The sequence below is a fragment of the Ornithodoros turicata genome, unplaced genomic scaffold (genome assembly GCF_037126465.1).
Source record: "Ornithodoros turicata isolate Travis unplaced genomic scaffold, ASM3712646v1 Chromosome41, whole genome shotgun sequence".
Lineage (NCBI taxonomy): Eukaryota > Metazoa > Arthropoda > Arachnida > Ixodida > Argasidae > Ornithodoros > Ornithodoros turicata.
This window is the reverse complement of record NW_026999371.1, coordinates 1,159,195-1,174,744: the sequence shown is the minus strand read 5'-3', so window position 1 is coordinate 1,174,744 and position 15,550 is coordinate 1,159,195. Positions and strand designations below refer to the sequence as shown.

Below are 15,550 nucleotides of genomic sequence, written 5' to 3'. Positions count from 1 at the left end.
CGATAAATTTCTCGCGCCACTACGCTCCCCAACGGAGAGTAACACGACACGGGTGCTACGTGGATTGGAGACAGACCCGCTTACAGCCACAAATGTAGAACCGAGAACCATGGCAGTCATTCGACTTTGCTGTTGCTGAAGTGGTCGAACGTTTGGGACTGATTTCGAGTACTAAAAAGGGATTAGTAAAGTTAAAGAATCGAAAATATATAATTCATAATTAAAATGAGAAAATAACTGAAGGACAAACTGGAATACTAAGTGCGAACTAAGTGGGACTTACGAAGGCTACCCCAAAATTCGCACTTACTATGCTAATTAATTTATTTATTCTATCTTTCAACACGAAACAAAGTACTATACCATTTTATGTTTTAGGCATTACAACTCTCGAGTTGGAAAATCGTGACAGTCTGATGGATGTGCGTAGCGCCGGAGAAAAACCTCTCCGCTCCCTTCCTCATTCAATACCGGCATTCCACCGCATCAATCATGCATTAATTAATCGTACTTCGATTTTTTGCAGTGAACCCGTTCCCTGGGTAGCAGAATTTTCTAGCAGAAATTGCGTGTGCAAATAGTGCATGCGTAGTTCAGTTGTTTGAGACACTGACAGTGGTCACACGCACACACACAAATACACACGCGCACAAATTGTTCATCAGTGTACTTGTTTCATGTATTTACTGTTTATTTTCACAGGTGCCTGCAGTATCCTGGATGGGGTGATGAAAGAAACGGCGGTCTGTCGATGAAGCGTCTGCGTGCTAAGTTGTGATTGTGAGATCATCCTATCAACTTGGTCTCAGTCAACTCAGTAACTGTCTCAGTATCAACTACGTGGTGACTATCGACGTGGTGACTCTCTTGATGTTTCAGTGCCCTCTCGTCCTGGAGGTTTGATCCAAAACAGGTCGAAGTCAGGGCTCGAGTATTTGCCATATTAGCGTATGACAGCCGCGTTGACAGATCCAGGAGATTGGTAGCGGACGAGTGCAAGACATTTTAGGCTATCCTGAGGGTTGTGTTACATGTCCATCACCTCTATATTTAGATATGAGTTGAAGGTATACTAGTCGAATGACGATTGAAGGACAGAGCGAGCTCTGGAAGGGACGACGTTTTTCAGACGCTTGAAACGGGTGCGTGAGCTGCAAGCTGTGTCATCAGAGATGAAACGGGCACTTCTCTCTAGACATAAAAAAGCTAGGTGTCTGCGTCGTGTCTGCCTGTGTCTAAGCGTGCGTCGTTTGGATTGTTTTTGGGGCTTTGATTAAAAATTTGGTATCAATGTCCTATAGTGCCAGCATAAAGCATTCAAGAGTGTTTGACGGAATGTCGAATGATGCAGCCAGTTTTCACGAAAGATTCTGGTGCTTTCTGTCAATCTATCTGGTCATGGCGTAGCTAATAAAGTTGGTTGTCCAATTAGAAGATAAACGTGCACGTACCACATGGTCGTCGTCGAAGCATGCTTGTCCGGACTGAAAGGCAATAACGAAATGTTAATCAGTTTTGTGTCGCTCTCGTCCATTTGGATCAGTTCATAGCACACTCAAGGGTACCAAGGAAATGTTTTTTCTGTTTTACAGAAAAACATTTTCTGTGCCCCATCGTTTGATAGATACATAATCATACAAAGATGGGTAGAAATCCAGCGAACCGGTGGAATGTAGGAAGGGAGTTGCCTCAGGACAGAAGCCGCCGGTATTTCGAACAGAGACTGTTGTTCTTCTGGGCACCGTCCTCATCATTGGCATGGTATTTAAAGGGTTAGATGTGACGTGTTCCGTACGGAACCTTTCTTCCCTCCGGGCTGTTGACCCACAATTCGCATGAACCTTTAAACACGTCACACCTAACCCTTTAAATACCATGCTAATGATGAGGACGGTGCCCAGAAGAAGAACAGTCTCTGTTCGAAATATAGGCGGCTTCTGTCCTGAGGCAACTGCCTTCCTATAATCATACAAAGTTCGGCACCAACCCCTGATATGAGAACAGATAGAGTATCGACCATCGCATTTGTTTCCGTTACGACGCTACGCTACGTAACCCTACGCTGCATGACGATACGTCATCCGTAGACGTCTGCCGTGGCCATGGCCGTGATATCTCGCATAGTAAGCTTCCGTATTCGTGCTACATATTTACACCCTGCTACCCCGTTTAATGTAAAACTTCGTATTGGGTTCACATCGGAGCAAATGTACCCTGCTTAAATTGGGGTATGTGTGGGGGTGTATAGTGGGGTATTGGGATATTGCGAAAATATTCTGGCACAGCGTCGATGTATTGTGTGTACCGGACTGTACTGAAAAAGCGTTCTGACATGTGTTCCCACTGTTCGACATGGTCCAGAACAGTTTTCAGCACACCACCAACCAAGACAGCACACGACATCGGGCCGATATCGGCAGCAAGTTGGGCATGTCGGCCCAACATATCCCTGACACTGCCAACCTGTGACCGATATACGACAGAAGTTGGCAATGTCGGCTCGATGTTGATGGAAAAACGCGACATCTAGCCGACACTGCCAACTTGCGACCGATATCACGCTGAAGTTGGCAATGTCGGCTCGGTGTTGACCGAAACAAGCGACATGTAGCCGACAGTGCCAACTTGCGACCGATATAAGTTGGCAATGTCGGCTTGATGTTGACCGACACCAGCGAGATGACGCTGACAATGTCAACGTGCGATTGATATCTCACAGAGATTGACAATGTCGGCTTGATGATCACAGAAACGAGAGACAAGACGCCGACACTGCCAACTTGCGACCAACACCCCACTGAAGTTGGCATCGTCGGCTAGATGTTGACCGAAACAAACGACATAACGCAGACACTGGCTTTCCATCGACCTACTTGGTGTCCCGCGCCAAAAGCAAGTAGGAAACACATTCGTTACGTTGATGTCGAGTTAATATTTGAAGCAATACCTCATTCGAGCCTTGTTTGTATGCGTGAGCGAACTAAAATCAGACACGTCACCTCCACCATTTTGATTCTGAGACGAGCAGGGCTCTCGAATTTGCGGAAGCTCGTAAGACATGAAATATATAGTATGTTTTTGTTTCGAAAGAAATGCCGGTACCTTTTGAAAGCTTCTTGCGCTTCGTTTTTTAAGGAGCTTTCGAACTTTTTTTCGTCTTGCTTTTGGTAATACCGCGCTCATTGCACGCCGTGGGAAATACGACCCTATTGAAAAAAGTCATATAATTTTGTATGCATTTGGTATGAGTTTGTATAATTCTTTATGAAAATCATATCCTTGCGTATGGGACCGATATGAGTCTGCATATCAGCCATATAATTTTGTACGCTGCATCATATCTCTTCATATCATATGCATGATCGCCATATGCATCTGATATACACAATCGTATATGACAGATATGCATCAATAACCCTCATATGCATTTTATATGCATGACCATATGCGTAACGTATGTGTGCACACTCCTTATATAAATCCCATATACATAACTACGAAGGGCATACGTTGGTGCATATAAGTTTCATGAGTACACTTGATACATAGTATATATATGATGTATATATATGATGTACATATATATATATATATATGAAGAACACAATGACGTTTGTTTGTGTACCCTAAATCTTGATGAATTTGTGTACAGCTTGGGTGCAGTTTCTTTTTGAAAAGCCTCCTGTACAAAGCCAGCATGCCTTTTCTTTTATTATTATTATTATTGTACACTGAGAAGAAGTGACATCAGTCTCTGGTTTCAACATTTGCGTGCGATATATTTTTTAATGTAAAGAACTCTATCAATGTCACACGGTGTCAAGCAAGAAATAAGAAATGTGATTGAAATATGATTGATGTACTGCTAGGCAGCCTTGTCAGGCCAGAATCTCAACACAATATTGTGCAATTTTTCTGAAGTAGAGCCTGAAGTTTTTGGGAAATATTTTTTTCTAAATTCGGGAGGCAAAAATAGGGTAAATAAACGTGCGCTCTAAATTTATGCTAATTCGGGGTGCAAATTCTGGAAAGAATCGGGTTAAACCCTGAAACTTCAGGCTCTAATTATTAGCCAGATTTACAAGTGCGCTCGGATGGACAGCTGGTAAAGAATAAGACTGGTAAGAAATTGGGCAGTTTGGTTCTTTACATTAAAAGCGGCAAAACCCCCGTGCCGGGGTTTTATTCCGTGCATTTAGTATGCATTCCATGCTTATAGCAGGTAAAAATGACAGCACTTTGCCAAAGCAAGGATCCTGGAATTGCATTAGCGAACACTCCTTGGCCTTGGTTAAAAGAGCAGCTGTCGTCTTCAATAAACACTGCTTGCCAGTTGGTGCTGTGTGCTTGTGCCGTCCCATCTCGTCTCTTCAGCAACGGGGTTTTACCGCTATTAATATCCAAAAGATTTTTCAGCACACAGTACTATGTCTACAGTCACTGCCACTTTCAGTCGCAACTGTCATACAACTTACTGTCACTATACGAAATTATACATACTGACACCCCCACCAAACAAGAAGAAAAATAGCTGCCACCTGATGACTTCTATTACAGCACAATCCAAGTAAAAACGTATGCTAGTCTCTCTCAATTGTGTTTGGGAGGTGGCACAAATATGTCACTTCTTCGTGCTTGAAGTTTACGAAAAGGCACGGAGAAACTATATCATTGGCATTTACACATTTCATGTCACGTAGGGGCGAAAGAAAGCACTCTGTAATATGCTGCGGCAGTGGTAGCACACTCTCAGTTTCGTTGACTGGCTTGCACAGCAGTACACATCTTTCATGTTCCTCACAAGCCACTTTAAGAACCCGCAAGATGCAATATGATGCATCATCACTGCAAACTATTGCGGAACAGTTTCTTCTCATTGATGCGGCATAGCTCACTGTGTGGAATACTTCCCCACCAGTTATAAAGCGTTTGTACTCAAGAGCACTTGTGGGGCACTCACCCAGAACTTCTGCAAGAGCAGTCTGTTCATGAGATGTGAAAGTCGAAACGAATTTCCCTTTTCCTAGAAGACACACATTCCCCACAGACACAGCATTCTGGATAGGTTCACAGCCCAACAAGCCTTTACAGTACGAGGATGCATCAGGAGGAAGCTGTTCTGATGACAGCACTTCGTGCAAATCCTGGGAGATGATCACTCGTTCAATCACTTGGTGTGGCACGCCTTTTGCTGCTGTTATCTGCTTCAGGAGACGTCCGTTGCCACTCTCGAAGCTAAATGCTGAATTTGCCCAAAGTGGGCCAAGGTTTCTAGCAGTTGAAGCCAGGTGTTGCAGTTGGTGTACATTAAATGTCACGCTGCTCTCCCCATACAGGGTTGGAACGTGACATACAAACTCTGACAGAAGATGGTCTAAAAAGAAATATAGAACATAGATTGTATATCAGGAATAAAGCAGTGTTCCGTATGATCCACCATTAAGCAATTTTTTTAAAGAGCACCACCAACACACACTGCACATTGGAGAGTCCGCTATACAGTGGTGAGTCAATCATGAAAAAGCATTGAATTTGGCAGAGAACAGTGTCTGTACATGAGAGGTGTTCGCTAAGGGTGGTTTCACCGTATATTTAATTTACTTTACTATGATAAGTGCACCATGCAGTGCTTCAATCGTGGATGAATGAGGAACGTAGGACATTGCTACAACTTACCTGCTTTTTTAACCATGTTCTCAGTCAACTCAGTTGACAGGAGAATATGAAGTGCCTCAGAAAATTGGCACATGTGCCTCCAGTATCGCAGTGGAAGTATATCAGCAGTACATAGGAGGAAGTAGTAGAGAATCCAATTCTTCCATTCACTTGCCTTCCAGTTGGAACGCTCTCTCACAGACCTTGGTAGCCGAGTGAAGCAGTGAGGAGGTGAAATGCTTAGAAGCCGTTTGTCTATTCTCTCCACACTTGCAGTACTCCCTGGCATTAAGCAAGAAAAGAAAAAAATTATGGTTGATGACAGCATGGATGCAGCTTTTCTCAGTTTTCAGAAATGCATTATCGAATATCGTTTCTGGCGTTTTAGTTGGTTTGCTTATGCTTGATAAGTCTTTGTACACAACACACTTTTTGGCAGTGCAATAAAGTGCCTGTGGCTATAGCTGTCAGATTGCAGAAAGAACAGCAAATTATCTAGCTTCAAAGACTGGGAATGTCGACATTGCAGATAATATGGAAGGTATATCAAAATGAAGCCATGCCCCAGTTTTGTGCAAAGTATGACACATCAGTGAGCACTGCTATTTGTACGTATGACGCACTCATGCACATATGCAAAGCTGCTGTGTGCAAAGACGAGCCATCAGTATTATTTTGGCGCCTTTGTATGCCAAGGGTATCTGCCACTATTTGATGTGTCGTTAACTTTAATGTGGCTCCCGGCCTGCATAGCAGGAAAAGAGCCACCATAGTGATGTTTGGACGAAATAAAAAGAGGCAGGTCCCACTCGGGAGGGGGGTTCCATGCTTGGGTGTGGCTTTCGGGCGTGACCTTGTTCACCTCTATCTTCGAGCGTAGTTCAATTATACCAAATTTGTGGCGCTCTCAAACACTATGGCATCATACGTTTACAAACCGGGAGCGGTGAATTGTTGGACATAAACAAAAACTATTTAAGCGTGTTGCACTCCTCCGCAGGCAACTCAAGGTCTAACTCAACTGCTCATGCGCGCTGCACCTGCATAGTGCTATTTTGTGCTCGAAGTAACTCAGTAACTGCGAGTTACATTTCAGGCGGAAGAACTTCGTTACTAACTTAGCTACATTTTGCACACAGTAACTTAACTTGTAACGAGTTCTTTTTGACGGGTAACTTCTCAATCTATCCCAATGCCTGCTTTGTGCCTGCTTTCTTCAACGTCTTAATATTACACTTATGACTTACCAATGTAGAACCTTTTGTCATAACTTGACGATGATAAGAGAAGTTCTGTAAACTGCCTGCTCACTCCTAAAAGTGCACAGTGCATGTAGTCTACAGAATATCCCCAAACTGGATCAAAATGTGGAAGTAAGGAGAGTGATGACGGCCCCTTGACACCTTCAACTGGGACGCAATGACCAGCCCTGGCAGACAGTCGTGCAGCAATCTCTGCGTTCCGAGTTGTGCGTTCAGCTGTGCGCATTTCTGGTCGCTCGTCCTCAGATGCAATGTAGCGAACATGTCCTGTGAAAGGAATATTTTCAGTTTATGTCACTTCAATTTCCTGATTATAGCAAGCACTCAAGTACATGGATGTTAAAAAAACAATGTTTTATCAATGTTAATCAGACTAGAATACGGATTACTCACCATCGATGTATTGGCCTCGAATCACACACCAAGGGCAACCAAAATAGCCAGCATACAAAACGTGATTTTGGACCGCAGCTCGGGCTGGTGAGTCAACGCTGCAGCCAATGACGTGCACACTAGAGCAGTACGTCTTGTTGTTATGTGTCCAGTTGATCAGTCCAATGGCATTTGCCTCAAATGCAAACTCTTTCATGAAGAGAGACATGTCTGGCTTTTTCCTGCCAAACCATAAACCAGCTAGTGTGGTTGCACGGAACCTGGCTTTTGGTGGCAGTTCATTGACGGTGAAATTGTATGGGCCAAATGGACCTCTGAGACGAATGGAAAACAGGGCTACCATCAGTATTTATAGTCAATGTAAGGTCACCTGGCTTTACAACACCATTCTGCTGCAAGCTTTTGTAAATGCCTGCCGATGTAACGTCACTTATCGGAGAGTCCGTTGGGGAAGCTTCGATGCGGTCGATGTTGTTACTTAAGTCACATTGTTTCTTTTTATGACATGTTTCACTTGCTCTTTCAAGTCCATCAGAGTGAAATAACTGTCTGACTTTTCCGCTTCTTTTACACTGCAGCTTTTGTTACAGCTGCTGCACACCAGCTCAGCATCTGTTGTAGAGAGCAACGTTCCGCACTCTTTGCACATGTAGTATTCTTAGTTGCAGGCTTAATTCGCGAGGCCCAGAGCTTTCGAAAAAGGTATTTGCTTCCAGGTACTGCTGCTTGCGCAAACAGTTTGTTGATGAGCTTCAATAGCTCGTCCAAATCAGTCCATGTAAGGTTTTTGGACAACGCGAAAGCAGCTATCATCACCACACCCGCGGCTATCGTTGTTGTCGAATTCGGCAACTTCTCGTCACCGAAATGTGCAGCGCACCGTGATGCAAAATCGTTCCCGTCGTCGACAAATGAGAACAGCGTTTCACCGGACGGTACCTCGAACTCACCACCATCGTAGGAGATGCCAGGCACATCCAAGTCAACGTTGCCCACGCTAGGGCCGCTCGTACCTGCCGTGTATACGATATCGTCCCCTGTACCGCAAATGTCTGAATGATGAGTCTCCGCAGAGGAGAGAGACACAGCCGGGGAAAGATCAGAAACGCTTGCTTCCAAAGAACTTTGCGATGGTGTTGTTGGGTGCCGCCGATAGTGTATCATGGCCTGTATGATCGGAACCTGCGGGTTGTGGGTGACAGTCACTGACACCGGCTACTGCAGCACTGCTTTGCTTTTCTTGACGGCGCTTCGTAGTATTCGGAACATTGTACGGCATTCCAGGATACAGATACATTTTTCTCTTCCGTGCGCTCGATGGCTTCCGCGGAGCGGTTCCTCCAAAGAGCGTTGCATTGACGGATCCCCGTCGTCTTCCATTTTTATGCTCGTGGAGGGACGATGACTAAAAAGTGCTGTCACACGCACGTAAACCAACGTGAAACCATTCAAACTTCTAAACGTGCGCCAGCGGATTGAACGCCGACTTCGCTTGGATATTTGCGAATGCAATCCACACAGCGAGCGCTATAAGCCTGTCGACACCAAGCGACAAGAACAAAGCTAAATAAACAAAATCAATTGCAGGTTTGCATGCAATTTAAAGACCTTTGAAACAAAACACTGAATTATGAAATAGCACAAAAACTGTTTGTGTCACATATTAGCATATTAGCATGGAATATTCTTTGAGAGTTCAAATTGGTGTTTTTAGTTTTAACATTTCTTAACAGGCCTTTGGCTATGGCTTTAATCATACACTGTAAAACTTGTGTATTGTATGGAGTAGTGTAATTGTGTAGTGTAATAGTGTAAATAGTTTCGCCTGATGGCACCAACATATTACAACGGCAGTGTGAGTACTGGAGCAGGCATTCGCATCAACATCGTCATCACAGTTCTCTATTTTCTTTGTTTTGCGTGGGTGGCCGAACTTACCGTGTAGCACGTTGCACGCCTGTCACATGTGTGGTGCGTTTCATCTCCTAACAAGCAAGATCTAGTGTCACTCTGATAGCGTGTTTTCTGCGCATTGGTGGTCATGAACGCTTTTGTAAAGTATGCCGATGGCGCCGCGGCGATAGTGCCAATATCACTAATCAAGCGTTTTCACCCGAGCGACGCGAAAGACTTCAGTGCAACTGATGTTAAACAGGTCTTTTGGGCCGACAAAGACGGTTCAGCAGCGAACTACTACCCGGGCACCGTGCAGTATCTTGCTGGTAAGTATATTTGCACGTGGATAGCTGTGGATAGCTAGCGTAGCTGGTAACGTGAACAGAAAAGACAAATTATATATATATATGTATATATTAACTCAACTTCATTCGCCTCTGCTGTAATCCTAACTCTTAGCCAGCAACGGTTTTAGCGTATCGGATTACAGCGTATGAGCAGTAAGGGTTGATTCACACGATAGAACATTTGCTGCACCTTGGATAATAACTCTGATTTTTTTTTTAGGTTCGCTTGGATGACCTGTATGAACAGCTAGTCACTGCAAGGAAAGCAATTCCAAGGGTTTTCAAGGACAGTGACCTAGATGCCATGGTACTGTACTTAACAAAATTACTTGTTATTGGTTATGACAGTTATATTCCTGCAGTTCTTCCTGCAGGAATACGCTGTTTAGGTATTATGTGTTGCCTTTTAGTATTCTTGCATATTTTTATTTACCTAACTAACAGGCTGCAAAACACCTGCAACAAGTGCGTCAATAGGCTCAGTTAACATAATTCATGCACTTGTTGCAGCTGCTAATGCAGTACACTGTTCTTGCAACTTGGTTTTACATGTTCTGGAACTTTTCTTTGTATTAGGTCTCCTCAGCACCTCCCCCGAAAAAAACATGCCAGGACATTGCCAAGGCTGCTTTTAAACGAACAAAAACACAGGATACTGAACAGGAAAAAAGAATATGGTCAAGGAAGTGCTGCGATTGCAGCATTCAAAGGTTATGAAGAAGAAGTCCAGGACGAGGCTACCGAGCTCTGAATCGGATATATCAGATGGTACGGTGGGCCGTTTTATGTATATGTGGTACGACAGGCTAATCTCGTTCGTACTGAAAGAACCTGGTGAACCTTAAACGGTGAAGCATTAGTTCCGCAACCCGAGTTGCAGGAACTTCAGAGCCAATTGCTTCACGAGCGATTTCTCCTGCAGCTCTAGGTGCAACCTGTCAAACACATGGCTCCTCTTGACAAGCGTGGCCAATCAGGAATACTTCAGTGTGTCAGTTACTGCAGTGGCAGTACACAAGACTATGAAATTCCCACTGTCCAGCGCAAATTATGCAAAATTCTCAAAGTCGCAACATATTGAAATTGTAACAAGTGGAAGTCACAATGAAATGACATTTTTTTTTTCTCGCCATTCTGGCTAGCTCGGTGACCACTATGGCTTTCCGAGTTGCTCGCGTATGAAAAGGACCTATTTGGTGCAACCTCAGTTGTGTGCAACTAGCAGCAACTGAGTTGCAGCAAAAAGTTGCATCGTGTGAATCTACCCTTAACGTCTTCTCTGACAGTATTGTTAGGTTGTATGCTGTTTTGATTGAAGCAAGTGGAAAGAAAACAATAAAGGAATATGTCCACTTTACCTTCTAGATGACGGTGCAGTTGTACCAGAACAGTATCTGCTTGATGCACAAGAAAAGATTCGTGTCCTCAAGGGGGAAATAAAGAGCCTCCGAAAGCAGCTCGAGGAGGAAAGGGCGCTGTGCCATGAAGTGCAGACGGTCTCTGCTAGCGGAACTGGCGAGACCGAAGAGTATGTACAAGACTTTCTTCATCATGTTTGAATCGGCATACACGAATGTTGTGTCTTCATAACACTGTGTTTAGGGGTCGATGTGCTGGACCAGGAACCATTCCTACGGGCTCAGGTCCCGATCCAGCGAGCTCAGGCCTCACTTCAACGATCTCAGTGCCGGCCTCCACAAGCTCAGGACACACCTCTGCAACCTGAAGCCCACTTACACCTGTGTGTCTTTCTGCGATGCAGCACCCAGTACTGCATTCACCACAAGAAAAGGCCACCCCAGAAAAGGTTTGAATTGGCTTGTTCACTTGGTCAAAAAATAATGACATCTATGAACAGAAACCTCTTGATTCTAAAAGCTGCAAAAAATATATTGGCAATGATGAAATCCTTGATTTCAGTCTAAATTAATCTTCTTTTTTATTGTCATTATTTTGCAATATATCAAGTCCTGCGATTCTGTTACGTGCTGATTTTCAAATGTAAAATTGACCTTTCCCCCCTGCATTCTAGTCAATGGAGCATCCCAATGAGCCTGTTGCAGAAGAGCAACCAAGCTCATGCACAGAGGACAAAACAGCAAAACCTGGCACAACCAATCAAGCACAGCTGCCTCCAGGAGACCAGGAGGAAATTGCTTCTGTGTTGAACATGACGCCTCCTCCGGAGATGGTATGCTTGAAGAAGTGCAGTCGAACCTCGATATAACGAAACTCATGGGGACCGCAATTTCTTTCGTCGTATCGAATAGAAGGTCACGGACCTGGACCTTTACGAGGGTGCATTCTGTACATAGGCGTCGATAACTCCTGCTACGACATGGAAAAGTTTTTCGTAAAAAATGACATCTACAAATAGAACGTCACAGGACACCTACAGCGTTTTATGCTTGCGTGAAATAGCCAGTTATACTCGTCTGTGTAGTGCCTAAAAGACGCGGTTCGTACGGTGCCAATGCCTCTGCAGCTCTTTCCATATCGTGTTGCGATCCCGCAAACGTCCTACGTCTATGGTAGTGCGCCTTTCGTTGCTACAGCGTGTTTGTCCCCATCAGGAAAATCATCTAGGCTGATTTCGTCACTTACGGTGCCACAAAATTGAAGTTTCCCCCACACTCACGTGATGGTGCCTTGCGTCTTATGCTCTTTTTCTTTTCTCTACCTTCGTCCTGTTCTTGGCTGCAACCGACAGTTGAAAACCAGCACAAAAAGGAGAAGCCTCAGAAGGAAAATTCATAACCTTCCAATGATTCAGACTTCTTTTGTAGGCACCGGATTCCTCCCCACCCTAGTCGTTCGCGCCACCTTTCGTTGAGCGGGAGGATGCTGCTTGCGCCATTTGTTTTTTGTGACACTAAAGTCGGCTTTTGGGCCATAAACCTTATCTTGTTCTTTTGCTGTATCGAGGTGGGGGCTAAAGTGTTTCATTGTAGCGGGAGTTAAAATACATTGATCTCTATGGCCGTCTGCCGCAGAATCCAAATTATTTCGTTCTACCGCGAATTTCATTATATCACGTTTCATTGTAATGAGGTTTGACTGTAGCTATTTGTAGGATAGCAGATAATATTGTGTTTTGAAGTTAGCTGCAGTGCGGCATTATGCGATGCAATCACATACAAAGCGGGAGCGGTCCTTGCTTTGAGGAACTGGCTGCATGAGAGAGTGACAGTATTTTTCCGCTATATTACACTCTGTGTGTACTGCTTTCTCGGCAAATGCAGCATTTCTAATAATTCCTCGGTTCCGCACACATCAGGCTTGTTTAAACAACTAATTCTCTATTTTGGTGGCTCCTCCTGTCATCAATGCGAGTGTCCTCAATTGCAGTACTAGAAGTGTATTACCGCTTCATATGACAAATGTTTATAGAGTAAAGTGCATAGACTTCTGTGAGTGCTAATCAGATAACAGAACAACGCTGAAGTATATTGAAATGAATGGTGAGGACTTCAAAATTAGATGCTCTTACAATTCTTGTGAAACTTGCAGATTGATTTGGGCCACGGCGTCAGTACTGAGAAGAGGTATAGTATTTAGATGTCATGAAGAGACCGTCAGATGGACGATTTTGCAAGGATTTTGCCCGCCTCCTGTGGTCCGAGGAAGCACTGCTCCACAGGAGCGTAACAGGTGCTCCTTGCAAGCGGTACAGCAAGGAGGGCCGGCTACCCAAGCCGGCAATGACGCCAGAAAAGAAGGACGCCCTGGAGGGTAAGTGTTACTTTATCCGTTAGGAAGTAAGTACTAGAAGGATATGGCCACCTCTGGGACAACCGGCCCACACGCAATCACTTTTACCTATACTTTTTCTCGCTTTCACACTTCAGGTTGGGAACTTCCCGATCTTCGTGGTCAATGAGCAATGCGTTTTTTGCAGAGTTCATTTTCAGGTGCCTTCAAGGTCTACATCGAAAGGACCGACCCTGAGGTTCCGAGATGTGGAAAAAACGCCTTGGTGCAATGAACAGGCACCTGGCGTCACTTCTCCAGGGACATCAAAGCGCAAGAGGGAGGATCAACAAAGAGGTCTCGGCAAGACAATGCTGAAATGAACTAAATCTGTTCTTAAAATGAAATATATTGCTTCTGTCTTTAAAACACTAGTGGACCATTCAGTTGCATGTAAGCATGTATATGTATGCCGAGCACACAGTATTGCATGCTTTGAGTTATATGTACACATATCTGCATATGCATTCACATATACGCAGCATTACACGCTGTACGCATGCTCATATGCATATACATAATATATATATATGCGTATGCTTGTATATGGATATGAACCTGCGTACAGTATACCGCATGTATATGCATCCACATGCATATGCATATGCGTATACAGGCTCTTGAACCATAATTGCGTATCGTCGTATAGTGCATATGACTTTTTTCAATAGGGGAGAGATAAAGAAAACCATCAGAAAATAAAACGAGTAATAGACAATGGTAGAAATAAAACGTAGTTTCCTCGCAAACAACCAGTCTAACGTTGTTTTCATCCCTACGATGGCCAGCACACGAATAAAAATACAAAATTATGTTGGCGCAACATCGGTCACAAATCGGTAGCATGTCGAAATGACATCGGCAGCATGTCCAAATGATATCGGGCCAATATCCTGACCCGACATCGGCCCAGCTCTGAGCGGTGTTGCAAGCGTATGTTAGGCCGATGTCGGGAGTGTCGGCAGCAGCACATAAGGTTTTGCCAGGAGTTTCCCCGTATTGGATTAGACTTGGCAATAGGGACCCCATATTGCGAAGTTTGAGCCGTTAACGGGGAAGTGTCGCTAATATCGCCCTGTATTGCAAGTGTGCAATCCGTCCCAACGTCATTCTCTCGTATGTTTAGCGGCACATAAAATAACTTTGTTCTGTTTTTTCTAAAAGCGTTCTGGAATTTTGACAGGACAACACCCAAAAAAGACAGCAGCGTATTCGTACGAACGGCACGATTGTTATCACCCAGCAAGAGAACACTGATCATATGTAATCCATGTGTTCCGCACATGGTGCTAAGGCGTCGCATCGCTAATGACGACAACGGTGTAGAGGAACTAGACGCCATATAACAATGGCACCGGGAAACAATCCGCACCGGTGACGCTGTATCGCGCTCTTCCAACATTTTCACATTATTGCGGCCTCTGCCAACGCCACCTAGATACAGAAGTTCTGCTTATTACCTCCTCTCCCTCCTTCTCTACGTGGACACAAAGCGTAACTTCGTCTGATTGCGGTGCGCCCTGTTACGAATCCAATAACTCCGAAAACCTATAGACACGAATCTGTAGATAAAAAGAACACTTTCCACAAAGTTACTGACGATAGAAATATGGGACAGTTTTGAGCTTTATTTTGAAGTTTTCCTGTTTACTACGCCTGGACGGCAGTGGTTCATCTATGTGGCTACGACAGCTAAAAGCTTTGATTTGATTTGATTTTTTTTTTGTGGCGCATTAGTGGCGTTATTAAGTTTTACCTAGGTACAATTTTTGTGCTTACTAAACCAGTGCTAAGTGCTGGGTTAGTAATTAAAATCACAGATCCTTTAAAAACTCGGTATCTCTAAAAAAACATGTATACCTTTTCAAAGGGTACAAAACTTTCATTGCCGAGCTCAAGAGCCGGGTGCGCAGTGGCAAGAAGTTTCTATTGCACGAAACAAAATGACGTTCACGGAGATGCTGGTAGGCTGGGCATACAATGAGGATGTGAAAGATTGAGAGTTGTTCCCCACAGTCACTGCATTCGGGACAGTCTACTTCCCGTAAGAGATATTCATGTGTTAAATAGGTGCGTCCCAGGCGGAGCCGACAGGATAGCACCTCATACAGTTGATTGGATGCAGATGGAGGAATAGGTTTTATAGTGCGTAATTTGTTGCTTGTCTGTTGGTCCCAAAAGCTCTGCCAGTGTCTGCTGCTTTTTAAACATATAGCCCGACATCTTTTGATGGAATGTCAAAGGGCG

The 15,550-nt window shown here is 44.2% G+C and overlaps 2 protein-coding genes across 2 annotated transcripts in view; both read right to left on the bottom strand.

Annotated features, from left to right (window-relative positions):
* LOC135374059 (uncharacterized) overlaps positions 1-15,550 on the bottom strand; it is a 93,178-nt gene that overhangs the window by 13,192 nt on the left and 64,436 nt on the right. The window contains exon 13 of the mRNA XM_064607065.1: positions 1,452-1,484. The gene's annotated coding sequence lies outside the window, so the exon portion shown is untranslated. The remainder of the gene's footprint in view (positions 1-1,451; positions 1,485-15,550) is intronic.
* Positions 3,849-7,653, bottom strand: LOC135374052 (uncharacterized). The gene is made up of 4 exons (XM_064607057.1): positions 7,311-7,653; positions 6,903-7,184; positions 5,677-5,937; positions 3,849-5,374 (listed from the first exon to the last, which is right to left on the bottom strand). Exons 1-4 carry the CDS (start codon positions 7,651-7,653, stop codon positions 4,581-4,583), a joined length of 1,680 nt encoding a protein of 559 aa, XP_064463127.1. The 3' UTR covers positions 3,849-4,580.

What these genes read in the sequence shown, in the direction of transcription:
- LOC135374052 (XM_064607057.1), bottom strand. Translation starts at nt 7,653, where the DNA reads ATGGTAGCCCTGTTTTCCATTCGTCTCAGAGGTCCATTTGGCCCATAC. An exon ending in TGACAAAAGGTTCTACATTG is followed by an intron (nt 5,938 to 6,902) that starts GTAAGTCATAAG and finishes GCTTAATGCCAG; the next exon opens with GGAGTACTGCAAGTGTGGAG. An exon ending in GAACATGGTTAAAAAAGCAG is followed by an intron (nt 5,375 to 5,676) that starts GTAAGTTGTAGC and finishes ATTTCTTTTTAG; the next exon opens with ACCATCTTCTGTCAGAGTTT.